The sequence below is a fragment of the Stylophora pistillata genome, chromosome 8 (genome assembly GCF_964205215.1).
Source record: "Stylophora pistillata chromosome 8, jaStyPist1.2, whole genome shotgun sequence".
NCBI lineage: Eukaryota > Metazoa > Cnidaria > Anthozoa > Scleractinia > Pocilloporidae > Stylophora > Stylophora pistillata.
The window spans coordinates 24,895,360-24,922,512 of NC_142526.1; the positions used below are offsets into that span (position 1 = coordinate 24,895,360).

General features: G+C 38.6%; 2 protein-coding genes across 5 annotated transcripts; one reads left to right on the forward strand and one right to left on the reverse strand.

The window, feature by feature from the left end:
* The first annotated feature begins 416 nt into the window (after positions 1-416).
* Positions 417-8,407, forward strand: LOC111333809 (uncharacterized). The gene is made up of 8 exons (XM_022939433.2): positions 417-506; positions 653-720; positions 2,996-3,173; positions 4,342-4,571; positions 5,449-5,643; positions 6,119-6,528; positions 6,921-7,103; positions 8,273-8,407. The coding sequence occupies exons 2-7, from the start codon at positions 666-668 to the stop codon at positions 7,095-7,097; spliced, it is 1,245 nt and encodes a 414-aa protein (XP_022795168.1). The 5' UTR covers positions 417-506; positions 653-665; the 3' UTR covers positions 7,098-7,103; positions 8,273-8,407.
* Positions 8,408-10,233: 1,826 nt separating this feature from the next.
* LOC111334099 (NADPH oxidase 4) lies at positions 10,234-26,829 on the reverse strand. Of its 4 annotated transcripts, XM_088729810.1 has the most exons (22): positions 26,528-26,827; positions 24,543-24,638; positions 23,455-23,565; positions 22,390-22,474; positions 22,169-22,266; positions 22,010-22,037; positions 21,870-21,916; positions 20,774-20,799; positions 20,571-20,651; positions 19,783-19,921; positions 19,501-19,593; positions 19,249-19,320; positions 19,021-19,083; positions 18,424-18,484; positions 17,290-17,398; positions 16,294-16,330; positions 16,077-16,159; positions 14,957-15,074; positions 14,281-14,352; positions 13,883-13,983; positions 10,553-10,693; positions 10,234-10,468 (listed from the first exon to the last, which is right to left on the reverse strand). In XM_088729810.1, the coding sequence occupies exons 1-21, from the start codon at positions 26,597-26,599 to the stop codon at positions 10,573-10,575; spliced, it is 1,713 nt and encodes a 570-aa protein (XP_088585936.1). In that variant the 5' UTR covers positions 26,600-26,827; the 3' UTR covers positions 10,234-10,468; positions 10,553-10,572. The 4 variants fall into 4 exon arrangements, with proteins under 4 accessions (XP_088585936.1, XP_088585938.1, XP_022795525.1 ...); XM_088729812.1 differs by lacking the exon at positions 13,883-13,983 and having other exon boundaries at positions 26,528-26,829; XM_022939790.2 differs by having other exon boundaries at positions 10,234-10,693.
* Between the last annotated feature and the right edge of the window lie 324 nt (positions 26,830-27,153).

Sequence of the window (27,153 nt, forward strand, 5' to 3'; positions counted from 1 at the left end):
TCTTAAACGTGACATAGGATAAACCTCAATTTTCCTTGTTGTAGCAGCTAACGTGTTCGTGCAGCACAAGAACTTCCTGTGGTAATTTTTGTACGAGCAATATTGTAGACCATACTGTACATTTACGTCACGAAAAAATTCTTGCGCAACTTCGTCTACGTGCATGATTTTCAGGTATCACTGTACAAACGCGATAAAGATTTTGTTTTTAGATTTTGTTAGTACCACTGATTATTTTCAGTTATTATCAACTCAACGAATCATGTTTTAAAGAAGGATCTTCTCAAGTTCTGCTATTCAACGATTTTAATTTCCGATTAAAGTAAACATTATCCCTCGTAGAAACTAACAAAACAGTTGTTAGCAGATAAATGTTTGTTCCTGATTATCATAATAGATATTGTTTCTTTATCGAAAGAGTCTATTAACGTATAAAAAGGCTCGCAATGAAATAGAGTCCACTTAACTAAAGCTTGCAACAACGAAACGTTGAAGTTTGTATCAAGGTAAGAAATACAAGAAATGATAACATTTTATCACCCGCAAGGAATAATCCTAAATAGTCTAGAAGGCAAAGTGGACACTAACTATATGCCTGGATAATTAGTTCGCTTAAGAAAGTGTTTCTGAAGTTAGAGTTTTTTTCTTACAGGTCAATAGAGAACATGAAAATCCTCTTGGCCCTGATCGTTTTTTCCCTGTATACTCTGCGCGCCCAAGGTAGGTTTGCAACATTATATTGCGTTACAGTTGTAAACAGAATAAAAGTTCACCCTTCTAATCTTTTCTGAATGAGCAATAGACTCTATTAAGAAGAGGTTTATTTTTTCAAATCTTCTCTTTCCTGAAACCTTAAGTGATAGCTTTGAAGGGAGTTTTCTATATGAAGAACTAAAAGTTATTCTCAGTAAGGGAAAGTAAAGATCGTAAATTTCGATGAAGCAACCTGGTAAACTAGTTCTTTGACAACGCGAATTGTTACGACCAGTCATTGTGATTTGACGATCCGGAGTTTTGTCGCAAAAAGCGGATAAAATCCAATTGTAAAAGACAATATCGAACAACTAAAAAGCATCGAAAGAGCACTTTAGTTGTATATATATAAGAGCTTACTTTCGCTCTGACGAAGGGCTAACGCTTAAAACGTCAGCTTTGAAACTCTTTACGGAGCCCAATTTACATTATCAACTCAGTTGATAAAACCTAACTTACCTTGTTTCTCCCAACGACACAGCACCACAATTTCTTTAGAAAGTTACCCCCTAATAATATATCAACAATGAATACTTTCGGATGGTTTTTTTTTTTTTTTTTTTTATATCTTATCCCACGTTTGATTTTGAGATCGAAGTCTCCTTCTTTCAAAACAGAACAAAAGCTTACTTTACGCGATACGATTCTCCGCCTGAGTTTCTGCTTCTGTCCGAAAGCCAACCAGTTTTAATGTAAACCTTCTTTCTACCCGTGTTCATCGTAAGAAAAAAATCAACAACAACAACAAAAAACCAGAAAATCTCAGTTAATCAAGCAATGCTTCAAACACGAAAAGGATGATTAAATCGCCAAATGAAACTGAACAGAATATCAAACATGTCTGATGTAATAGCTCGGTGTTGTTTTTTCAACAAGACATGTATGAAAAGACATTTGATTGACTGATTTTTAAAACAGGAAATTAAATTTGTTCACATATGTGTTCAGTACTTCTATGGATCATGATTCTAAACAATAATGCATATGACCAGAAGTATCAGAACAAGCATGATTCTTCCTAAATTCGCTGAAATTGATAGGAAGGTCGAAAAACAGCTGCCCAAATAGAAGACAACCATTATGCTGGACTAAACATACATTAAGGAATAAGAACCAGTATTCCTTTTGAACATGTTTTCATTGTTATTTGCATCACATATTGCTGCTTCTGTAAAGAATGCATCGATCATGAGGAATCTGAAAACCGCCAAGGCGAGTGGGCTCCCTGGATAAATGTATCTTATTAACCAAGCGCGAGGGCCGTACTGGGAGAATATCGGCCCGAGGTCTTGACAGTACGGACCGAGCGCAGCGAGGTCCGTACAAGAAAGACCGATGGCCGATATTCTTCCAGTACGGTCCCAAGCAAGCTTGGTTAATAAGAGATTTATTATACGACTGAAGTTCAAAGGGACACTAGTGCGGTATCATTCGGGACCATTCGGGACAGTGCCCGGTCCAATACTTAGAGAATATTGGACCGGTAACAGAGCATTTTGATTGGTTGATTTTAGTTATTGGCCCTCTGACTGCCCGAGTCGTGTAATAAATATCATTATTATTATCATTATTATTATTATAAGTGATTACACCAGTTAAGACAATATTTCTATAATCAGATCAAATATCAGCTCAGAATTCAGTTCGAGTGAGTATGGAAGGCGTGAACCCATTTGACGAAAGAAATGTCGGAGATGGACGAAGAAAACTCCGACTGCCCAAGGCTGAGTTGAAAAACAATGATGAAAATGATAATTAAAAATAAATATGACTATAATAATAACACTGATATCCATGTTAAAAATGTCTCTATTCATATGATGTGGTGCATACAAACGTTACGGAAACTGCGTAGGGTCAGTTGGAAGCGCTGTGATATAGAAATGTGATGCTAAATTGTATTGAAAATAAAGCCTTTAACGAAATTGTTTTTAAACCTTCAAAGACTATCCTAGGCTCTTGACTTTAATAGTTCTTCGACTCAATTGTACGGAAAACATTTCAACCTAGCAAAATGTGTGTTACATGGGAAGGAGGAAATTGTCAATTCTAATGTTTGTCACTTTCTCAATTCATCAGATGTAAAACTAAAGCGAACCACGATATACTCATCGCCGGCTTTTTCCCACGCTGTTATCACGTGCTTACTTTGATTTCTCATTGCCTTCTACTGGTACTTTTCTTTGATCTGATTGGTTGTTAAGATTACTTTGGTTTTAATCGCTCAATGCATTGATCGCAGGTCAGAACCAATTTGCGACATGCAGCCGAAAATGGAGTAAAATCGGATGCTTTAGGGACAAAATTAACCCTACGCGACCCCTCCCTGAGATGCTTCTGAACGACAGGGACAGACGCAGCAAGTATCATCAACCGGGCTACCGGCTACACTGGGGCAAATGGAAAGAATCTATCCATAGGTAATGGCTTTGATGAAAACTGTGTTTTAGTCCAATAAAGGCGAGCAACACATGTAGCAATGGGATGGCTCCATAGGGTTTTAGCTAGTCTGATTATGACGCACGCACCGGCGTTATGTTTTCATGGAGAATAGTTGATGTTTTCTGTTGTCAAGATCATAAAAAAAGAGACCAGAGTGTAATAAAAAAGGGTAGGACTGTTGTTTTCTATAGGTTATATTATCGAAATGCTCTTCGTTCTTAAGCTGAAACGCGGAGACGCTTGTCACAGGTAATTTTGATTTTACTTTTCTCCCATTGCTGTCCACCGCAAATTTGTCCTACCGATCATTTGAAACTCTAAGAAAAGGGTTCCAAAGGAAGTTTCTTCGCCTTTTGCAAATTTTTGTTTTCTGCCTGTAACTTAGAATTGATGTTATTTTTTTTTTCATTGATTAAAGATGGGAAGGGCGCTAATGTAAATAAATCGCAAACGACGTCCGAATGAGGTAAGAACAAAGATGTGGCACACGAAGCGCAGCTGGGTGCGGCACTTTGGTAATATCAACTAAGCTGAAATTGTAAGATGGCCACTGTAAAGAGTTAAAAAGCTGACGTTTTGAGCTTTAGCCCTTTGTTCTGACGAAGTGCTAACGCTCGAAACGTCAGCTTTTTAACTATTTACATTGGCCATTTTACAATTTCATCTTAGTTGATGTGACCAAATCACCTTGTTACCCTCCCCTCCCTCCACCGACGCAGCACCACAGTTTCTCTAGATACTTACCCCCGATGGGTGCGCACCGCAGTTCTTGCCCCATTTTGACGTCATCTGGGACCTACAACTGATCAGACGCACGGCAACATAGCATCTATTTGTTTTATGTAATGAAAGGGTAACAAAATTATTAACTTTTTTACTCCCAAGATCTGATTGTTTATTCTCCCATCTAACTGCAACACAATTTTTTGTAAATTGTTCATGGGAATTTGTTGTTAGATCAAGGTAACAACCTCTACCTGATAAATTTGGGTATTCTTATTACCTGTTTGGTGGATTATGTATGGATATTATAGGGAGAAGTTACGTTTTGATCACTTCTGGGAGATAAAGGGTTGATGGTAACTCAGCTTATTATACGAGCTCCTATGAAACCACCATTATAGTAACAATTATAATTCGTTTTAGTCTGGCATGCCGATGCGCAGAAAAAGCTAAACAGAAAGGATACACAGTGTTTGGTCTGCAGTTTTATGGCGAGTGTTGGAGCGGCCTTTCTGCGGAGCTCAACTTCAACCGCGATGGCCAGAGTGATGACTGCATAATGAATCTTTACGATCCTGTTGACTGCTATCAAAACTCATCACAAGAATGTGTAGGAAAGCAAAAAACCAACTACATCTATAGACTGACAGACAGTAAGTTAAAAGTCATAAGTTTTGCTATATTGAAAAAAAACTTTTCTTTTTTTGGCATTCATTTGTGACGAACGCATGGGCGTTGGGCCTGCATACTTAATTGTAAAGCTCCAACCTACTGTTAGAAAGCATCAGAACGAGAGCGCGTAGGGGGGGAGGGAGGAGGGGGATAGGGGACGGGGGACGGGGACGGGGAAGCCAGCCCGGGGAGGGGCGACAAAAGGTCAACTGCATTTATAAATTGACAGAAGAATATAGGGTAAATTTATACTTATAATTTGTCTAAGCCTAACCCCTTCCCCTTCTTTTGCTATTTTTAGACGAACGAACGGGTTTTTTTTTTTTTTTTTACGAGTGCGAGGAAGTCGTTCGATTCGCATGCGTGAAACCAGAGGTAGCCGTTGAAAGGAAAGGTTATGGTCACTCACATTAGATTTGTCATATTTGCAGTTAATCCTATCAGGTACTCTAACCAGAAACAATCCGTACAAATACTATAAGGGTTTTGAGTGATCTGTTTCCTGAGAAACATGGGTCGAATCTGATTTAAAAATAGCTTTCCGGAGGAAATAATCAACCATGGCCTTTCTACGGGACAAGACATGCTAGTTGTGTCTGTTCAGGAAGAATCCAAAAATAAAATAAAAGCGCCTTTCTCGGTAAAGGCTGCCAGATATTAGAGAAAAACAAAAAAAAAAACATCGATCGAAAGTTTCAGATCGAACACTATATAATCCGTTGGTGAGTTACATGCAGTTAAACTCAATCATTCCGAGTGCGCTGGCTAAGCACACATTCTTAAACATTCGCTCATATTTCTTGCTGAGGACTTTGAGAATGTAAATGTTATTGATCTATCCTTTTACTCTCACATTAGACCCAGGCCCTCAATCCCCTGATGTTGATGGGGGCTTCACCGAGTGGTCCAGTTGGACTGAATGCAGCAAGACATGTGGTGGGGGAGAAAAGGTTCGTGAGAGAGAATGCACCAATCCCGAACCAAAAGGAAATGGACAGCCGTGTGTCGGTGACTCTGAGGAAGCCGAGGTCTGCAACAGCCAGGAATGCAGCTGTAAGCTGAGTTCATCCTTCTACGCCCTAAAATCAGTATGCATAATCTCCCCACTGTTCTCTATTCATTTCCTAAGATGCTGACAAGGGGAATTTGTTTAACAAGGAGGAACTTGTTTAGTTGGTGATCATTTCGTCTATTCTAATGACCTTAATGTGTGATTCAGGGGGGGGGGGGGGTGATGTTGTAAGGAGATATTAGGTGCTAGTAACTCTAAGGGGTACCGGATCAAAGATTTAAAAGTGGTATCGATGTAGCTAAGTGAAAATTGTGACAATTGCGTGACAGTCTTTGACAAAACCTGGTGATTCTTGCGTGATCCTTTTGTACACGACATGCAGATAGCCTATGCACAGTGACAGGTATTTATTACGCGATAAAGTCACGCAAATAAGAGCGAAACTGATGATCTCTCATTGCTGCGATATGTCGATTAGTTCATTCTCAGACTTGTTGTTTTTCTTCTCATTAATAGATTGTGATAAGAAAATGGATGTTGGCATTATAATCGATTCGTCTAGTAGTGTGCGTCGTCTGAATTTCGAGAAAGTAAAGGCGTTTTTGGTCCAGCTTGTTGACAAATTGGACGTGGATCCGAGCATGACTCATGTAGGTGTCATCCACTATAACCACAGATCATTCCTGGACTGGGGATTAAATTCTGAAATAGCGCAGAACTCTGCTCTTCTAGAACAAGCCTTAATGAAGCTGGGGTACAAACCAGGAGGGACTAGGACTGACAGAGCCATACTGAAAGCAACAAACGAACTTATGAAAGATTCGGAAGGCATGAGGCCCGGTATACCTCATGTAATTTTGGTCCTCACCGATGGAAAGACAAGCTCGAGATCCATACCGTATCCGAAAGCCCTCGAGAAAGCGAAGGTACTGAGGCAAACTATCGTGGCTCTCACATTGACTTGGCACATAAGCCCCAAATTCCCGACGTCTTTTAACGACGATGCTAATAGAATCTTCACGTAGCTCTTACCTGCTACAGACGGAATTTAAAGGAGCTTAAGTGTTGTTCAGTCAGCGTTGCCTATAATGAGCCACGTTTTTCTCCTCACAAACGTTACCTCACTATTTAAAAGCATGAAACGTTTCGTTTCCATATTCCTCCCTTCCGAGAGAGGCTTCTGCCGGGTAAATTGAATATAGGCAACGATAAATTGATGGAAAATAATAACAGCATATGGTTAGAAATAGCTAAAAAAAAAATTGAATTGAATCATTATAATTTTCTGTTCTTCTATTGTTTCCATTCTTTTAACCAGAAATTAGGTATTAAGGTGATCGCCATTGGGGTTGGTCGTGCTGTGGACGAAAACGAATTAACACAGATTGCAATGGGCAAAAGTGAAAATGTCCTTAAAGTAAACGACTTCGACGACCTTGTGACTAAGATCAAAAGTATCGTCAAGAGCTTCTGTGACGCAAGAAAAATTCAGTAACACAAGGTAAGGATTTTTTTTCTCTTTAAGAACCTTATATTTACCTCTTTAGATCTATTTTATAATTTTCTACATAACTGATGCAATGGAAAAGGCGTACCTGAGGTTGATCCCATCCAAGATATCTCCCAAAAAATAAAATATATCTGTATTAATGAAATTATAGAGCACAACGTAAATTCTTAATTTTTTGTTAAAATCACGAGTGGGAAATATCCCTAGCTGTAGAGGTTTTTTTTTAACCTTTCTAGGAAGATTTTTCATTTTGCCCCTTTTCAAGCCTTAAACACGAAGGCGCGCTATATAAGGAAGTCTTCCTTGGGAAGACCAAGGCTCATTTGTCACTCATCGTTGACGTGTGCGGATCAAATTTAAATGCTGGTAGACGAACAAAAGGTGCTAATGAGATATCTATCGTTTACTTCCACCAGCATGGTGGCATGAAGTAACGTGCGAACCACCTACTTCGATCTCAAATTTACCGCCACAAATAAAGACAGTTTTCATTGGAGAAAGGGAGTACAAATCTCAAAAATTCTTGTATTGTGATGAAGACATAAAACAATTTTGAGGAATGCGCCCGATGTTCACTGCTTTGGAGTAGCTGTAGCTGAAGCTGACTTGACTCCAAGAGTTCTACATCACACGACAGTAGATTAACAAATGCTCCAGTGGGACTTAAGGCTCCTTTTATAGCGCGCCTTCGTGTTTAAGAAAAAAACATATTCCATTCGTTTTATGATCCAAAGAAAAAAAGAATACTTGTAAGAATTGATTCAGGATTCCTGCTTGTTTAAATTCTACTTTAACCTTTAACCCCTAAGAGCCAGTGACTAAAATCTAATTTCTCCTTACAATATCACCCCTGAATCACACAGGGGTCAGGAGAATAAAAGAAATGATCAACAACTAAAGAAGCTCTTGATTGTTAAACAAATTCTCCTTGTCAGTCCCTTAGGAAATGTATAAAGAACAGTATGGAGAATATGCATGTTGATGTCGGGGGGTAAAGGTTCAAACAAGACACTGGAAACACTAGTTCTAGATTTCAAAGTTGTTTGTCGAAATTATCATGAAAATACACCTTCCCTGTCAGTTGCAATTACTGTTTATGTTGCTGTTGATCTTGCTGTTGTCAGTGGAACAGACCTGCTCTAACTTCGTTACTTTTATAGTTGCAGGTTATACAGAAGTAACATATGAAGAAACATAGCGGTGTCACATTATATTCCATGGTTAAAAAGCTAAGCTTTAGATTCATGTGAATTAGTGCGGTATTGTCAGAAAACAATAAAATTCTGTGACAAAGAGTTTCTGAATATACTTCCATTGAATTCGTTTGTGAGGGCAACCTCCGCCAAAAAAATTTTCCGACTCAGCGTTTTGCCCTTTTATCCCTCTTTCTCTTCCTGTCTTCGCTTTTTCTTCGATAGATGCATTCTTGACAAAAATAATCATATTTTGCGATAACCAGAGCAGCAGTTGTTTGTTAAGCGCGCGTGGCAGTTTGCATGTACAGCAAGGCTACCGAACTGCTGTTAGGCTATTGAACGATATATAGCGCATTATAGTCGCAGCAACATCATTCTATCCGTGATTCCAGTTTAGTCCGCTGGAATACTTAGAAACCCTCAGGCGCTAATGATACACCTTTCAACAACTTCAAACGTGCTAAGGATGAGCAACCAGACAAAGTCTGGTACCTTGACTATCCACGGCCAGGCCGGGCCAACAAGCCTCGTTCCTAAGGACAAGATTCCCGAGGGTCGTCTCGCATATAAAAGGGTTGCTCCTTCGATTGTTTTACGCAAAAGTCTTTTTTTTTTTTTTTGTAGGATGGGAAATGAGATGGCGAATGCTTCGGCCTATATTTTCTCCAAGTATCTTTTATCGCCCTCACTAAATTGTTTTCCTTATAAACGATTCGTGAGTTATGTAACCAAAGAAAAAAATCGATAAATATTTTCCGCGTGAAGCATGATGCGAGTCTTGTTTAAGGGCCCCAAATCATCGGAGTAGGGGACCCTGGTTGGATGCAGCTTTGTTCTACTTTTTAAAGTAAACAAGTAAACAATTAAAATTGTTTTTAGAAGGAAACAACACGCTTGCGTTAATTGAGCATTCATTACACCTACACATCGCATGTACCTTTCTTCCCCTTCGTATGTGATGACCAATAAAGCTCTCAACAAATGAAATACCGACCCAATCAATTAACAAGTTTGTTACTTAATGAAACTCGCAAAAACTCCGTAAAAATACCAGTTTGAATTTATACGGGAAATTCATGTTTAACTTTAGATCTGTGGTGAAAACCCCTTTCCCTATTTAATTAGCGATGGCAGCTGCTGGAAATAATAACAAAAACTGAAAGTTTCTATTCCTGTGGCTATTTAGGCTTAATCTCGAAGTCAACGAATCAGAGAATAGGTGTTCAAACTATATTAAATTTAGTCCATTGTAGTCTTTTTTTTACTTTTTCCACCTCATAACAAACAAGGATATTTAACGTCAGATGGCTAAATTTGCCCCGGAATGTAAAATACAGTATAAAATTCTTAATTCAAGCTAAGACAGTATGCCAGTAATAACTCCGTTGGACTTTGAGGAAGAAATTTGTAAAATCAATTGTCATGCTTCTGTACTGCCGCCGATTACCAAGGCAAATGGTTATGAAAATCATCTTGGCAGAACAGAGGATAAGCTCCGCGAATATTTTTCACTCCCACGCATTTTATCAAACGCAAAACGACCAACGCGAACTCGAAGAAAAAGCAAGAAAAATGATGCGAAAAACACCATCAAGGAAGAAGAAAAGAAGGCCAAGGAAAAGAAACCTCCTCCGGTGGGAAAAATATCTGGAGAAATAACCAAATCATTTTCAATTGTTTCCAGTCCCGGTGGATCAAAATACTCGCTAATTGAAAGACGATTATCCTCAAGAATTGAAGAATTATTTGATATGGAAGATAACAACTTATAAAGAACGTTACAAGAAGTTTTTGTCCAACAGGGGATGAATTATGAAGTGAACCCACGGAGAAAGAAGTTAAGTAATTCAAAAAAAAAGTCTGCTCTCTAGATAAATTATTTAAACTGTATTAAAATTGATTTTATCAAACCACCAAGTGAGGCATTTGTTCGAAAATCAAAGTATTTTCGATTCTCAATACAAAGCACAAGCCGATAAAGAGAGAGAATTAAAAACATCTGAATTAACAGCACAAAACAATAATATATTGAAAATCGCCCAATCTGGATATATTAGTAAAATGTTGAAGTAGAACAAATAAAAAACACAAAATTACAGTACAGTGATCGCGTTTTCGGAATTGACAAAGGCTTCCTTTAAAGATGTTCTGTCATATCTTCTGTGGGTACAATGAAATAAAATATATAACCATATCTTTCCTTTGCGAACCAGAATATGGAAAACGAGTGATAAAACATATTACCTGTATTATATTAAAATATCCTATGTTAAAATTTCTTTGTTAAAGATGAATCTCGTTCCAGTTGGGTAGAACCGCTTGCTTCGCTTTTTCAACGTCGAAGTGACTTTTCGACTTCCACAATAAAATAAACCGACTCTGGTCCTGGAAAGAAAAATTCAAGGAAGGAAAAGGAAGAAATCAGTTATTCAAGGAATATTTAGGCAATAGATACCCTAACCTTAGGCTGTTTTGTAGTATATTTAAAGTGCAAGCTCATTTGATCACTTGGGGTAAAGATAAATCAGCGTTTGATTAACTGCTGATTCATTTCTGTAGCCTAGTAACTAAACTTATCGTGCAATTTTGTTTTACTTCAGTTTTCATTACAGTTAGGAAAAAAAAAAAACCCTCAGACCAAGGGACTTAATGTGAGCTTTTCCACCGGAAACTGAAATAAAAGCCAAGCTAAACATTAAATCCTGGACAAGCGATAACACAAGATTTCGTTTTGAAACAATAATTGTAATTTTAACGAAGCGGAGAACAATGACCAGAAAAAAGTCAACGCATGTAGACATACTAGTATCGCAGAGGTCAGTGGTTCGAGTCCCGTACAGGCCTGAATTTTTTTCAGGTCTGATTTTCACTATTGCTTAAATAGTGCTTTACTGCGAAGGATCGTGCACATATACGTATGTAGACATAATTATTACCTTACCGCGAAATCAATTAGGAAATCGTTAACCCTTTACACCCTAACATCCATATGCATATTCTCCATACTGGTCCCTAGCTATTTCCTAAGGTGCTGACAACGAGAATTTGTTTAACAATCAAGAGCTTCTTTAGATGGTGGAGATAATTAGATGCTAGTCACTCTACAACGACGACAACAATGACGACACAACTGATGACAACAACAACAATCACAAACTTGTTACGTCATGCAGTAAATGGTTTGAACCCGGGGGTAACATGTGAAGGTGTAGTCTGATCGTCCGGGTGAGTGTAGTCCTGAGAAGGACTGTTGTCGGTGGCATTGACTGACGTTTCGACAACCTGTGCGGAAGTCATCATCAGAGTCAAGTGAATGATTGTTGTCAGTAGAATGTTCTTATTCCAGTTCGTGTGAAATGATCGGTTGGTTTTGCCGTGATGTTATTGGCTGTAAGACTCAAGTGACGTAAGTCGGTCGTGATTGGTCTGTTTCGGTCTGTCGGTAAAGTTAGGTTGTTCTTTTTCGGTCGTTTGTGATGTTTATGTCGTGAATGAGTCGCGGTTTGTATGGGGCGGGTAGTTGTTGACATCTGTTTAGGAGAGTCTGTTCTAAGTTAGTAAACCAGCTTTCCAGAGTCAGTCGTTGAAAATAGTCAGTGCTGTAGGTTAGGCATTGCGCCGAGTCCCAGTCAATGTTGTGGTTGGTAAGTCGATGGTGTTCAGCAATGTGATTGCTGACATCACCTTTCCTCGTCGCCCGTCTGTGTTCAGTCAGTCTTGTTGTGAGGTTTTTAACGTTGGTTAGTAACTGACGTAGTGTGGTGATGGGTTTGTGGGCGACACGGATATTGAAGGGTAGTAAGATGCGCGAGATGTTTTCAGACATGCCTTTTATGTACGGTATGGTTGCTGTAGTCGTAGGGGTTGCGGTGTCGTTTGTTTCGGTAGTGGTAGTGGGTCGGTGAGTGTTTCGTCGGATGAAGTCGTTGTTGTAGTCGTTCTTCGTAAAAACACGGTGAAGGTATTTGTTCTCGTCGGATAAGCTGTCTGTCGAGTCACATACTAGTTGTGCGCGTCGTGTTAGAGTTCTGATAGTTGTGGCTTTGTGTGATGTAGGGTTGTAGGATGACTCGTCTAGTAATCTGTTGGTGTGCGTCGGTTTCCTGTAAACTGTCGTTCGTAATGAGTTGTCGTTGTGGCTTTTAAAGACAAAGACGAACCGAGGAACAGACAGGGAACGATTTATAAGATCAATTGTTCCGACTGCCAAGCCTCCTACATCGGTGAGACTGGCAGAAACCTCACAACAAGACTGACTGAACACAGACGGGCGACGAGGAAAGGTGATGTCAGCAATCACATTGCTGAACACCATCGACTTACCAACCACAACATTGACTGGGACTCTGCGCAATGCCTAACCTACAGCACTGACTATTTTCAACGACTGACTCTGGAAAGCTGGTTTACTAACTTAGAACAGACTCTCCTAAACAGATGTCAACAACTACCCGCCCCATACAAACGACTCATTCACGACATATACATCACAAACGACCGAAAAAGAACAACCTAACTTTACCGACAGACCGAAACAGACCAATCACGACCGACTTACGTCACTTGAGTCTTACAGCCAATAACATCACGGCAAAACCAACCGATCATTTCACACGAACTGGAATAAGAACATTCTACTGACAACAATCATTCACTTGACTCTGATGATGACTTCCGCACAGGTTGTCGAAACGTCAGTCAATGCCACCGACAACAGTCCTTCTCAGGACTACACTCACCCGGACGATCAGACTACACCTTCACTTGTTACGTCATATTGCAAATCCTCAAATTGCGCCTGGAAAGTCTATTTAACAAATGCTAAACGCCACAGCGTACACTATTGAGTTATGGATGCACGCGGGAGGTTGCTAAGCATGAAGGAAGCGTAAGAGTCGCTCGAGGCGATAGCCGAGAGCGACTCTAGCTTCTTGAGTGCTTAGCAAACCTCCCAAGTGCATCCATAACTCAATAGTGTACGCTGTGGTGTTTACCATTTGTTTTATAACATAACATTGATACATTGTAGCTAAAGAGTTCCCTTTTATTTAACAAATCTTACGCGACCAGAAAAAAACAAGCGCGCGCGGAAAAATAGTCTTTGCATTTGCTCACGTCAGCAGCGTACACCCAGGGGAAAATGGGGGACGCCAAATTGACCAATCAGAGCGCGTGCTTTGCATTGTTTATGTTATAATTCAAGTTTAGGCGGAGATGAGAGGTGACTTTTCGAGGGAGTTTATTCAATTTCCTCACGAAAATCATGAATAGATACTAGTTTGATCATTCTTTCGTAATAGGAAATTTGCACAAAAACAACAAGAGAAACCTTGTATATGAAATGAAGAGAGCTGACCCAAAAAATCGATGACGGCTCAGTTCTTACTCTTGATTATCACTCAAAATTAAAGTGTTCACAAGCTGAAAAATTAAGGTTTAGGTTTGTGGATGTTAGTTACTGAACACAACCAGTACTATAGAAATTTTGTTGTCTCAGTACTCGTTGAGAAAAACGGGGGAAAGGATGTATGACGCGGAGCAGCTATTTCGGAGATTTATATCATGTCAGTTTACCTCGGATTTTCTCGGCTGACTCGATCAAACAGCGCTTTCCAAGAAGGTTTACTTTTGTGCAACCTGCCTGTGAGCCATTTATCTTGCTGATTAATGTTAATCTGAGAATAACATAGACAAATATAGTCTATTAGGAATGTGCTTTTGTCTGTTTTAACAAATCTCCGGGTTCCACAAAACATAAAGTTAAAGGTGGCCTCAAATTATGATTTTCTGCGACTACTGATAATTTCCAGATCTTAAAGTGCTTGTTAACACGAATGCACCCACAAAACGAATCTACAGACAGTCAGAGTATAATAGACTCTTTAAGTTTCATATTCAAGTCACAGAAACTGAACCGATTAAAACTGAGGCGCCTAGAAAGCGAAAATTTTACTATCTGATATACACCTTACCTGATCCCCAGAATGTGAACAAGTGACGTAGAAATTACATATCAGGAAATCTGGTCTGTTGCTATCCCAAAGCTGAGGAACAAAATAATGAAGTTGACTTTTTTATCAAACAACCCTGATGATATCAACCACTCCTTTGTTTCTTAATCACTAAGTGAAACCAGTACGTCACTGTTGGATGCCAAATAAAGAAAAGCTCGAAAGCTGGCTAGAAATTATTGCTCTAATAAGGTAAAAGCGGTAAAATGCATCATTGTGAAGAACTAAGAAAATGATAAATTTTAGTAAGTTGGAAGGACAATAGAGCAGTTTTCAAATGAATTTTGAAAGTGATCCAGGATTTCTTTGGTTTTGCTTTGGATTTGCGGTACTTCACTCTATGGTTGATCCAAAAAACCTCGCGCCACTTTAACCAACCACTCAGATTTAAATCTCAGTCGAAACAATAGCTACTTGGTCACTCTCGCTTCGGGTACAGATAATTGGCTTGTATTTACTTTAAGTTCTCGTTGGCACTTTTGACATTTGCCTTTATTCTGCTTCGCTGTTGTGATTCCTTAGCTCTCGCTTTTACGACATGCATTCGACATGCGCTGTAAAATACGAAGCACGCTCAGGCAGTTGAATTCCATTACTAAAATTCATTTGTTATGTTTTAAAAGGTAATATGTATTACCTCAGTAAAGGTGGAGCGCAAAAGATCCACAAACCATAGAAAAGACTGCACGTGTTTACACACCCACACAAAATATAATCTGTGCATCTTTAGTTTCTTCTCTGTTCTTATCTTCTCCCTGCGAATGACACCAATTATGATACATTTACCAGTCGTGATCAGATTTGACACTATGCTACGAGTAACATTTCTTTGCTCAACCCTCGGAGACGTTAGTATATGATTGACTTCATCAATAATGAGGCACGAGCATGCAGTTTAACAGGTCCATCAAAGGTATTTTTGTTCAAGATGCCTTTGAAACATGATGACCAGAAATTAGCCAAGTGCTGATAGAGAGTTGTTTCTCTTCTCGTATTACATCGCTCGCAGCGCCCGTGGGCAAGATGAGGCGAATCCTGTGTTCTGATTGGCTCTCCGAGCGGGCAAGATGAGGCGAATCCTGTGTTCTGATTGGCTACCCATGGGCCCATCTTGCCTGCTCGGGATTGCCTACATCGATCCCGCCCATGAAAAAAATTGAATTAGAACTACGTTCGTAATTCTTGTACAATGTCGGCGATCGAAACGCAAAAAGCGGCAGAAGATAGTCAAAACAAAGAAAGCAGAAACGACTCACGTGAGTTTGTTGTGCTACAAACACAGTTGGCTTTCTTTCCCGACTCTCGAAGTAAACAAGTCATTCCTAATTCTTAGTAAAGCGAAATCTTTTTGCAATGTAATAAATCCTTTATTAACCAAGCTTGCTGGGTCAAGATGGCTGGATATTAGCCTCGTTCTTTTTTCGTATTTTTATGAACCTCGACTTCGTCTCGGTCCATAAAAATGCAAAATAAGAACTCGGTCAATATCGGCCAGCCATCTTGACCTCACGTTTGGTTAATAACCCATATATCACCTGCAAATGCAATGCTAGACCACATATTCTAGTCCTTATCTTCAAAGTTATCAAGAAGGATTCGTCAGCAAAGCCAACAATAATCAACGAGGAAAACAATAGTGGAATTCTGTTGAACGTCGTGCATGGTCAAGGCGGAAAAAAAAAAAGCAGTCGGGATTCCTAACCAGTCACCTATATTGGCTGTAGAATCGTTTAAGAACTTGTAGTTTAAGATTTCACCTCAGCTCCTGGACGAGAGCAGCGAAAGGTGTCACACCAATACCCGTCGCTATACATAAACTGACGCTGTACCTCCAAACGTCCTGAAAAGACAAACAGCGGATTTATGGACGGAAACAGCCTCGGAATTTAAAGCGTGTTTATCAGATATCTAGCGAGGTTAAAAAGTATTTGATTCGAATTCAATGTTAGACAAAGACAAAACAGTTCATCATACCGTACATGGACTCCCGTACGGGCCATCCACAGCAATTCTAATGTTAAGGAAAGACATCACGTTTTAAACTTCGAAGTGTTTTCATTATCAAGACCTCTTTCCTAACTAACCCCTACTGATGTTAAGGAAAGACATCGCGTTTTAATCTTCGAAATGTTTTCATTATCAAGACCTCTTTCCTAACTAACCCCTACTAATGTTAAGGAAAGACATCCCGTTTTAATCTTCGAAATGCTTTCATTATCAAGACCTCTTTCCTGACTAACCCCTACTAATGTTAAGGAAAGACATCCCGTTTTAATCTTCGAAATGCTTTCATTATCAAGACCTCTTTCCTAACTAACCCTACTACCCACCTAACAAAAGAAAAAAAAAAAACTTTAGAAGATCTAAAGTATTCAAAGTTTTCAAACATCTACATCAACGAGGCGGCACCACTGAGGCTAGCCTACAGATCCCACTGTGGGAGTTTTTCAGCAATAATCTTCTAAGTTCATCATTTTATTCGTTGCATGCTCGTCTTCCTTTGCAAATGATTGTTTTAAGGATTTACATTTAATTAATTCAATTATATAACATTTTAAAATATCGTACTCGCAATACTATTTCATAACTCCTTCAGAACGCTTTCTCTCCCCACTTCACAGATTTTTCAAAGACTGATTATTTTACTGCACAACTAACAACTAGTTCCAAGTTTTTCTGTATCACCTGTATACTCATTCCAGAGAATCTACTAATGATAATAATAATAATAATAGTCATAATAATTTAATATTTATATCGCGCAAATTAACATTTGGATATGATCAAATGCACTTTACAATTTTTAGTAAAACAGGCCAGACCACAACACCGAGAGCTACGTTCCCTACTCTTTGCGATAAGTGTGTGGGTTCTTTAACGTCCCCTGCTAACCTCTAACGTCCCCTGCTAACCTCTAACGTCCCCTGCTAACCTCTAACGTCCTCTTCTAACCTCTAAATGTGCACTTACTTTACAAAATGCCTCACATAACAAAAGTACTCTTCGTTTTGTTCAACACAAGCCAAGTTCTTCTGGTCACCATCAAATTTTGCCTCTAATAGCTTATCCGCAAACTTTTCTAGAAAAAAAAAAAGTAGAAATTATAAACGATATACAATCTATCAAAACTTTCGTATCTTTTTTTAACTCTGACAAGACTGTGACTAGGAAATGATTCTGGAATCAACGATGAATCATTCTTTATCATATGAGGTAACTTATGATAACCTACAATGGAGGGAAAAATTATTGAGATCGCAATATGCTGGATTATTATATCACAGGAAGTACCTGAGGGCAATATGAAGCGAATTCTGCGTTCTGATTGGCTACCCGAGCGGGCAAGATGGGTCCATCTTGCCCGCTCGGGATTGCCCACGAGACTTCGTCTTTGTCCATGAAAACGCAAAAAAGAACTCGGTCAATATCCAGCCATTTTGACCTCATGCTTGGTATATAACACATATATGACACGCATATTTTGCCGTGATACTCTCACTTTTACCGCTCTCTCTCTATAAGCAATGACACACTTCGCTTTCTCTGATTGTTTAACATCGCATAGGGAAAAGAGAGCGTTTTAACAAGCTGCAGTTCATTTCACAATTCATTCTTTCCCATACTGTCTACCTCCTAAAACGTGTCTAAATCTGCCCCGGAATGAAAAACTCATTTGTTCTTTGCTTTGTGTTCCTAAATGTGACGATCTTTGTTCTACCTAAAACTCATTGTCCACTAATTTCTTAACCTTGATGTCTACGGAAGACGGCAAAAATGCCTCCATTTTCAACAAACAATGAATCGTTTTCTGTTTTCTTAAAAAGAAAAGAAGCAGTTTTCCTTTTTCAAACCACAAAAATAAAAAAGAACAAAAAAAAAGATTTCCACGCATTTTCGCACTTATCGTTAACACGCCCTCGACCTCTAAACACAGACGTAGTTTGTTAGCAACGTGTTTTTTGTTTGTTTGTTTGAGTTTTCAGTTCAAGATTACAACATCATTTTTAGCAAGGCTAGAAGGATAAATCAGGAGCACCTCTGGATCATTTCACTAAATCTGCATTATCAATCTAACTAGAAGTTCAATAGCACAGTACAACTCACCAGTCCAGTCTCCTAAAATCTTAAAATGAACGGAGAACGTTGAATCTTTTAATGACGGACACTGCGAAAGAACAAAAAATGTATCCTTGTTAATAATGACAGCTTTCTGCTTTTTCTTCTCAATGTAAGATTAGCATTTCCTTCATCAGGACCATGACAGGTTTCAGTCACATCGAACTAAAGTAACCTTCCACGTAGAAATTTCCCCTGGGTTGCCGGTACGATTTTGGTACACGATGACTTCCTGTTTCCGAATGAGCAGGTTTTAATTGCGTGTCGAAAGTATTCAGGGATTTAACTACTTTCACCTTACTGTGCTGTGCGTCGGATTGGTCAAGAAAACGTGTTCAAAGCTCTCTTTAAAAGCAGTCATATATAAAACTTAAAACTGATCGAAGTTTTACCCCGCGCTTATGGCGCGTTAAGTTTCTTAATTTTTTTCTTGGTAGTGGTTCCTTGTTATACGATCGTTTTTATACTTGCCCTTTGATTTTGATTCAAGAAAGATCGTCATAATCATAAGGCTAAAAGATAAAAAATATAGATTTTCTCACTAGGTATTCATTAGGGAGTGATCAATCCAGCAGTGAACCTCACCTGAGTCAACGTAAAGGGATGCCACTCAAATCTGGATACGTCTGCACATTTGATGAACACGTACTAAAACCAGAAACAATATTTCAGTGATGTATGTCGTAACGTATACAGCTGGAATTGAAAGCAGTGTTTTTCACTTCTAATGGAAAACGTTGTTGTGACTAAAGGGAAGTTACAATCTAAATCATGGCTTTCAGGAGGGTACACGAGAAGGTGAAGTCATCACACCTGCCCCGGTGCTGCCGAAAAATTCCGCTTTTTCATTTTCACTTCCACGACTCCATCCCTGTGTTGTACCACCTGACAGTCGTAAGAGAAACAAGAGAAGAGGGGTTAGTTCTGCAATCTGCAACTTAGCAAGTGAAGATAGTCAATTTGCGTTTAAACTACCCTTATTTATGGTTATTTTATACAGAAGGAAATAGAAGGGTTGAGAAGTTCAAGGTCACCTGAAAGACGAATTGTAGTAAGATTATTTACTTGAATAAGTTGAACTTTCTGAAAGCTTCTGAAAAGTCTTGTAAGTCGCTCCGTTACGTAAATTACCAGAGGAATAGCACACCATTTCCAGGCCTAGATATTGAAGAAACAGAAATGTACAGTTGAATATACAGTGTGACAAAAATATGTATCAAAACGAGAATAATGTAATAAAACAGTTTTTCTATTTGCACTTGTTGAACATGACATTGATTGTAGCTAACTGTCATATTTATGCGCGCCTCTCTAAACGTTTAAATGTGCTTCATCTACACAATCTACCTCCGGTTCATCTGCTTGAAAGAGAGGCTCCTCTGAGCACCATGCCACCTGACTGGTGTTTGCACTCTCGGTCTTATTTTCAGCCATTTTACATCCGGGTGTGTGAGCATCCAAATTCACTTGGTGTTTTATCACCCCACTATGGAAGTATACAAATAATCAAAGAAGGACAAAGTATTCTTCAGAAACCATAAAGATTTGTTTTACTCGCAATCGAAAAGGATATTTCAAAAATTTACAACTTACTGTGTTTTGGATAGCAAATAGTCACCTAACTGTTCAGAAATTTCCTTCAAATGTTCTGAGAAAACATCATGAAATCCGCCATATAGAAAACGACTTAGCAACCTGACCGCCAACGGCCCCTGCTACGGTTACCACAAAAAAATCATAATTTGAGGTAAAATGTCACTTTCGTAGCTCCCAATTGTCCAGAGACATCCCCAAGAGTGGAAGAAAGCAAAGGGAGTCACTAGAAGCGATAAGGGCGCTAGGCATTCTGGGCGCTAGGCATTCAGGGCGCTAGGCATTCAGGGCGCTAGGCATTCAGGGCGCTAGGCATTCAAAATGGCGATGTCAGTAGTCGACTTCTTGGCATATTTGAAGACCAGTCTCTTTGTGGAATCTCAAATCGAGGTCACTGTCATAATTTCATCGATAATTTTTGAAATTGAAACACTCTTCACCTTCAAGTTTATCGTGTAAAACTTAGGTGAAATGACTCAGAAGGCAAAACATTTCAAATAAAACCTGTTGTATTTTGTTCACTTGTAAGGAAATCGACTTACCCGAGACCGTGGACTAACAGAAGTAAAAAGAACACAATGAAGAGATGATGAGTATACCAAAAGATCTCATATGAGGCGCGCCTAGAGATCAACAACAAACCAGAGATTAAAGTTGAGTGATATCGACATTGTCAGAAGCTTTAGAAATAATCACTTACAAGGGCCAAAATCAAAAGAATTTCATTCAAATTGCTAACACTTACCTCACAGCAACCATAGACGTTGCGATCTGAAAAATAAAATGAACAGAAAAACTGTAAAAACTTCGATAAGCAACCCTGGGGAGCTCGTTAATTGATTCATTGACCTAAAAATTAATTAGGGATTCCAGAAGGGGTGCTTATTAGAAAGATAGGCTTATTGAAAACTCATTGAGAGCCGCACTCGCCCAGCTTTAAGAATATAATGATACCGTAAGTAGTATGCGTTTCTTTGACCAAATAACTTTTAATATTTAAAGCTCAGACGTAGGAGCGGGCCTTTACGTTAGGATGAACGCGAGACAGATAATGCATATACAGTAAACACCCGCATATAAGAACACATGGATTAAGAACATCAGGCTGAAATTTTGCAAATAAAGCACCATTTTTATAAGAACAAAATTAGCCCGGAAATATAAAATGTTCTTATAAAGTGGATAAGACATTAACATGCCCTTCATGTTAGATGTATTTTCTTGTTCTGTTCACTAGTTAACTAGTAATAAGGCTGATTTTCTTTTGCAGGCTAATCGTTACAATAATGTCATGATATTTATTAATTTTCTTTGCCATTAAATATGCTAATTTAATCTCAAGCATTTTTTTGCATTGTTACAGTTCTGAATTCCAACAACAAAATTTAAAAACAATTTAAGAACACCTTCAGGCTGATTTTTCACTAAGCACCCGATAAATAAGAACCTGATCAGCCTGACCTCCAAAATCATGTGTTCTTATATGCGGGTGTTTACTGTACATCATAATGCAAGTTATCCGATTTTATGGACCGGTCATTAGTAATTACCTGGGGGGGGGGGGGGTTCGGAGGATTTTGGTTGTATCACGATAAAATTTACCTGATCCTCTCATAAGGCTCTGATAACCCCATCACCCTCATTGGCAATAATTGGCAGTCTATTTTCTATAGTCCCCCCCTTTATACTCTGTCGGCGGCGACTCAAACCCTCGTTTCCTCGAAAACCATATGATCCCCCTAAACCCTATAAGACTGTTCCCAACCTCGTTCCCGGGATGGGGGTGGGGAAAAGGCCCTGGGAACGAGGTCGGACTGTTCCCCTGACACCGTTTGACGTACCATAATAAGTAAAACGAGAGTCATCAATATTCCAGTTGTTCCACTGACTGAAAAAGAAATTCCGGCCAAGATTATTAATCAAGAGGTATGTTGGATGGAAATTTTGAACGGGCGAACGGGAAAAATATCTTGTTTCTTACCTGAAGTTAGATAAATTTTTAGTGGATCCTAAAAATAAATAGGAAAAAAATGGCAAATCAGAGTCACAAAAAAGCACTACCCGTTGCCACGAAGTGGCTTTAAAGAAAAGTTTAATTGTAAAACCAAAGTGAAAATGTCGATTGTAGTTCAATGTTTACCTGATTAGGATAGGAAGCAAAGTTTAAATCTTTAAATTCATGACTGTAATTTGCAGAAAATTTCTTGGCATTTACAATGTGGGCTCCGATATGAATTCCTACGAAGAGAGCGACTGAAGTTAAAAAAAAAATTCAGCAATGTTTTGTGTCTGTATTTCAGGCAGTTGACAGGAACTGACGTAAGCAAAGGAAACGGTTTATAATCTTATTTGAGTACCCACCAGCTGAAACAATGATTACCACTGCGCATGCCTTGTGGAACCAGATGTTTCTGTCCAATAGGCGTCCAAACAGACGGGTTATAGTCTGAAGCGGAAATGACAACATACATTGGAGAGCTGGGCTCTAATTCAAGGCTGTCAGTTCTTAGCACCGTTGCTTAGATGACTCAATACTACAATTCTCTGTAAGATACAATGAATATATGAAGTTCATATATTTTGAACTGCGGTATTAAATACGTATGATGCACGATCCACCGCAGTAGATAGCGCTATTTATGCAATAGCGAAAATCAGACCTGAAAAAAATCAGGCCTGTACGTGCATCATACGTATTTAATACCACAGTTCAAAATATATGAACTTCATATATTCATTGTATCTGATTTATCATCACGGGTTTATTACGAATCAACTTAACGGCCTGCTCCCAGTTAGCTTGTTAGCTTAATTGGTAGAGCACTGCACTAGTATCGCAGAGGTCAGTGGTTCAAATCCCGTACAGGCCTGATTTTTTTCAGGTCTGATTTTCGCTATTGCATAAATAGCGCTATCTACTGCGAAGGATCGTGCATCATACGAATTCTCTGTAAGTTTTGTACTATGTGTAATATCTGCTAATTGCTTAATTAACACATAAACCACAGTCATATTTAAGTAAAGTACCTTTAGAGGTGAAACGTTTTCAGTATACCCTACAATCTCAATTCAAACCCTCCAGAGTTAAATTTGAAGTTGACCATCTATTCATAACTGCTCGAACGGGGATGTGCTTGTAAGGGTTAAAACAATCATCTTCGATAGCCATACCTGGAATGTTTTTTTTTTAAATGCTTTTACTCGAAACAAGACTGCAACTGGTACACGCGCACTCAGAAATTTTTAAATTTGATAATAAGCTAGCACGTGGCGCACACAAGTCGCATTTTGGGAACTTTATTAGTGAGCAAGTAAGTTTCACAGCGTAATCGTTTTGGTATTGTTATTGGGCCGATTGCTTTGCGACCATTTTTTTGTAATCGCTTACGAATAAAAAGAAAAAAAGATTTAGCTTCGTAGCCTCACCTTGTTGAAATTCCTGATCAACGACAACACATTGCGACACATTGGAAGAAGGATCAAGCAACAGCTGACGTACAAAACTGACGCTGTTCCTCGTGACCAACATAAACTGTCCTAAAAATAAACAAAAAAAAAATGTAAAAGGTGTAGATAAAAACACGATAGTCAAGATATTATCAAAATCAATTTTAATTTAATTTCAAAAGTAATACGAGGTTGCATTGGTTTCGCTTTACTTCGTTCTGTGATTGGTCCAGAAAACTTGCCCCTCTCTTTCTCAACCAATCAGATGCAAAGTTCAAACCAGTAATGACTTGGTCGCCCGCGTTTTCCCGCGCTTCAAACAGTTTGATTTGTTTTATTTTGAATCCTCATTGGCTATTAAAATTATCTTTCTTACTTCTGATTGGCCGTTGTGATTTGGTTTGGTTTTACGACGCTCAATTGAAAAGTACTCTGCGTTATCCAGCGAGTTGGGGGTGAGAATCAACACCCTATCTTATCAATGACAAGGATAATCTTGATATAATGACAATTTCTCTCGACTGATACACAAGGAAATGATTAGCACATAGAAAAATAGAATCACTATTTCAGATTGTTGATTACGCTCCTCAAACAGTTTTTAATTCGCACTTTTACTGACGATTTGCTACAAAATTTTTGTAACTGATACCGAATTACTAGATACGAACTCGAGAAACCAAAATGTTCAAATGCGACAGAAACAAGCGAAAATACACAAGAAAAAATAGAATACTGACTAGATTTGTACGAAAACTCGGAAAAACACAAAAAACTAACTTACAAGAAAAGAATGCTAACTTTTATACCGATTTGAACAAGAAAAGAATACAGCAAATGAACTTACGTGACTAACAATAATCGATCACGTAACGCGACGCCGAGAACAGAAAACTACGAATATTTAAACAACAGCACTAAACCCAAAATATGTCAAAATATTTTGTTATTTGATCACGTTTACTTTGCAAAGTAAATGTGATGAAATAACAAAAATATTTTGACAACAAAAATTTAGAAAAAATTCTCTTCTCGTGGCTACACAGATCTTGAGACACTCCACTTACCCCTAGCATAGCATAGAGATAGTAGTATTGAATACCGTCTCTGTATGTGTAGAAAGTACGCAGAAAAACAAGGACAGCAATCGCTGCTATGGAGGCCTACAAAACAAAAATGCGGACAATAAGACCTAAAAATATGTAGTTGGCTATTTTAGTATCAGCATTAAATGCAAGATTAATCTTCTTTGTTACATTTCTCAAAACATCAGCAAGCAAAAAGCGACTTGGCCTGGGATCGAAGGGAATTCATCTACACAGTGGAATTCAACAGCCGTATCTATTCCTTATTGGCCTTATAACCAAAAAGTTAAATATCAGCTCCGGCATTTTGTCGACGTTTTGTCTCTACAGTTGCGCCATCCTCTTTAGGTCTCTGAACCAATTAGATGTAAAACGAAAAAAATCGCGACTTGGACAATCCTGTTTTTCCGCACTTTGAGTTCTCATTGGCTAACGATAATGTAAACCTTTGTTCTGATTGGTCGCTGAGACTAACTTGGTTTAGGTTTTTGGACACTCGATATGAAAACTGCTCTGAGTAAATTATATTTATGACTGAATATCTGCACACACAGTATTTCGGAGTCGACGTTTCACGATCGCCAATCATTTGTGACAACACAACAGTGTTAGGATTTCGTCTTGGACACATCACTCGATTTAGCAGAAGAACTTCGATCTTGTGAAAGGAAACGACAAATAGTTTTTCCTTTGATTCTGTCACAACATTTTTAAAAGGAGCAAGCAGGCTGACGTATGACGAAGCCAGATGATCTACAAATATTGTAAGAAGCAATTCAAATAAATCAAACCCTGAGTAATTAACAACAATGATTTCCTTTTCCTTTTTTTGTCTACATTGTTTATGGCGTCAATATTTTGCCGGTCGTAAGGCAACTCCACACGTTTTCATTAACGTTACTTTGGCATTTGACCAAAGTGGAAAGTAGGATTTATTTTTCTCGAAATCGCTTTCTACTTTTGTAAGGATCTTCAAAATTTTTTCGATGAAACTCAAGAAACCGTGACACTGATTTTATTTTGACAGGTCAGTTCTCTACTGTCAAACCACAGGCGAGCAAACCTCAAAACCACAAACAGATTTCTGTAGCTATTAAGTTTTTCTCATGCCTACTTGGCTTTTCCTAAAAACACAATAAACTTAAAAGTGTTTCTGGTGTTTTCGGTTTTATGATCGTGTATGGTAAGGAGAAGGTAAATTGAATTTGTACTTTTAGTCGACTCAGAAAGTCGCTTGTGACCGAAACATTAAATTGGCCGACTGTTTCCGGCTCGGCTTCAAGCGGGGAAAACCCATCAGAAGACTTTTGTCGTTCAGATTTTCAAACTTCCTTTAGTTACTGGTCGAACCTTCATATCCGGTAGGAAATACTTCGGAGACATCCTCCCTCCCTCTATCAGGAATATTGACTTTATCTTTAACCGTTTGTGACAAATGAAGGAAACGTTCAAATTAAAGATGGTTAACCAGTCAGATCTTTCCGTAGCGTTCAATGTACGGTTCAAACCGCATTCTTTTCACTTCAATACCCAGGTTCCGTTAATAAGACCGCCTCATCCAGAACCACTTTTTACACCAGCACAATATTCAATGAAAGCGGATGATTGCCACGCTTATCAAGCGATTCAAAAGGAAGTTTCATTGTCAAAACAACAGCAATTCCGATATTAGAAAGTTTCTTGATATGTGATTGTCCACTCGAATCCCGCATTCCATATCATTTAATTTTTAATTTAATTTCAAGGATCTTTTTTCGAGAGTTTAAAGTAACTGGCCGAGAAACCGAGAAACAGAACCATTTCCGAACATGGCCAAGGAAATCAAAGTAATTCAACTATTTACACGAACTGTTACACGATTGTTCTAAAGCGATAAGAACTGTGCCTAGCGTTTGATCGATATAAGTTTAATAATTGGTTTTTATGATCGCGTGTCGTTAAACTATTGAGACGGAAAGCGTACTTACTGGTGCTAGTAGATTCTCGATTATTCTGATAATCCAATGAAAGAATAGTCTGACCGTCATCTTCTTAACCATGTGCTTGAATTTCTCTTTCTTTCCTTCGATTTACGACGCCATACGACTTTTACCAAGCGCTGATACTGGCCCTGTCGGGATTAAATCAAATTTTCCTGTAATTTGAAGTAACCGTTCGAAAGATAACATTTTTTCACTGATCCTCTATGTGTTTTATCGTGTTTCAGACACATAGACCGGCAGCAGTCAACTCAACTGAACCCACGAAGATGACATCACGGAAAGTGTTTTTAATGTGACAATAAACTCACTCAACAAAACCTCATTGTCTTTTGATGAGAACACAAAAACAAACCAGTTTCCGGTTGGACGACTCCTTGAGTATAATCCTCGGTGAAGAAGAGCTAACAAGAGCAATGTGAACATAAGAAGCCCATTTTAACCGGACTAAGTTTTCCCGTAAATCCTTCTTAAACAAACCGTTTTACTTCTGTCTGTAAGAGTCAAACCCTCAAAATCTTCTTCTCAAATACGCTTTGTGTCTACAGAAGCGGAAAAGCTGAGGAGGAGACGCCCATTATTTCTACAATGGTGAATTTTATCCATTTCCGGGA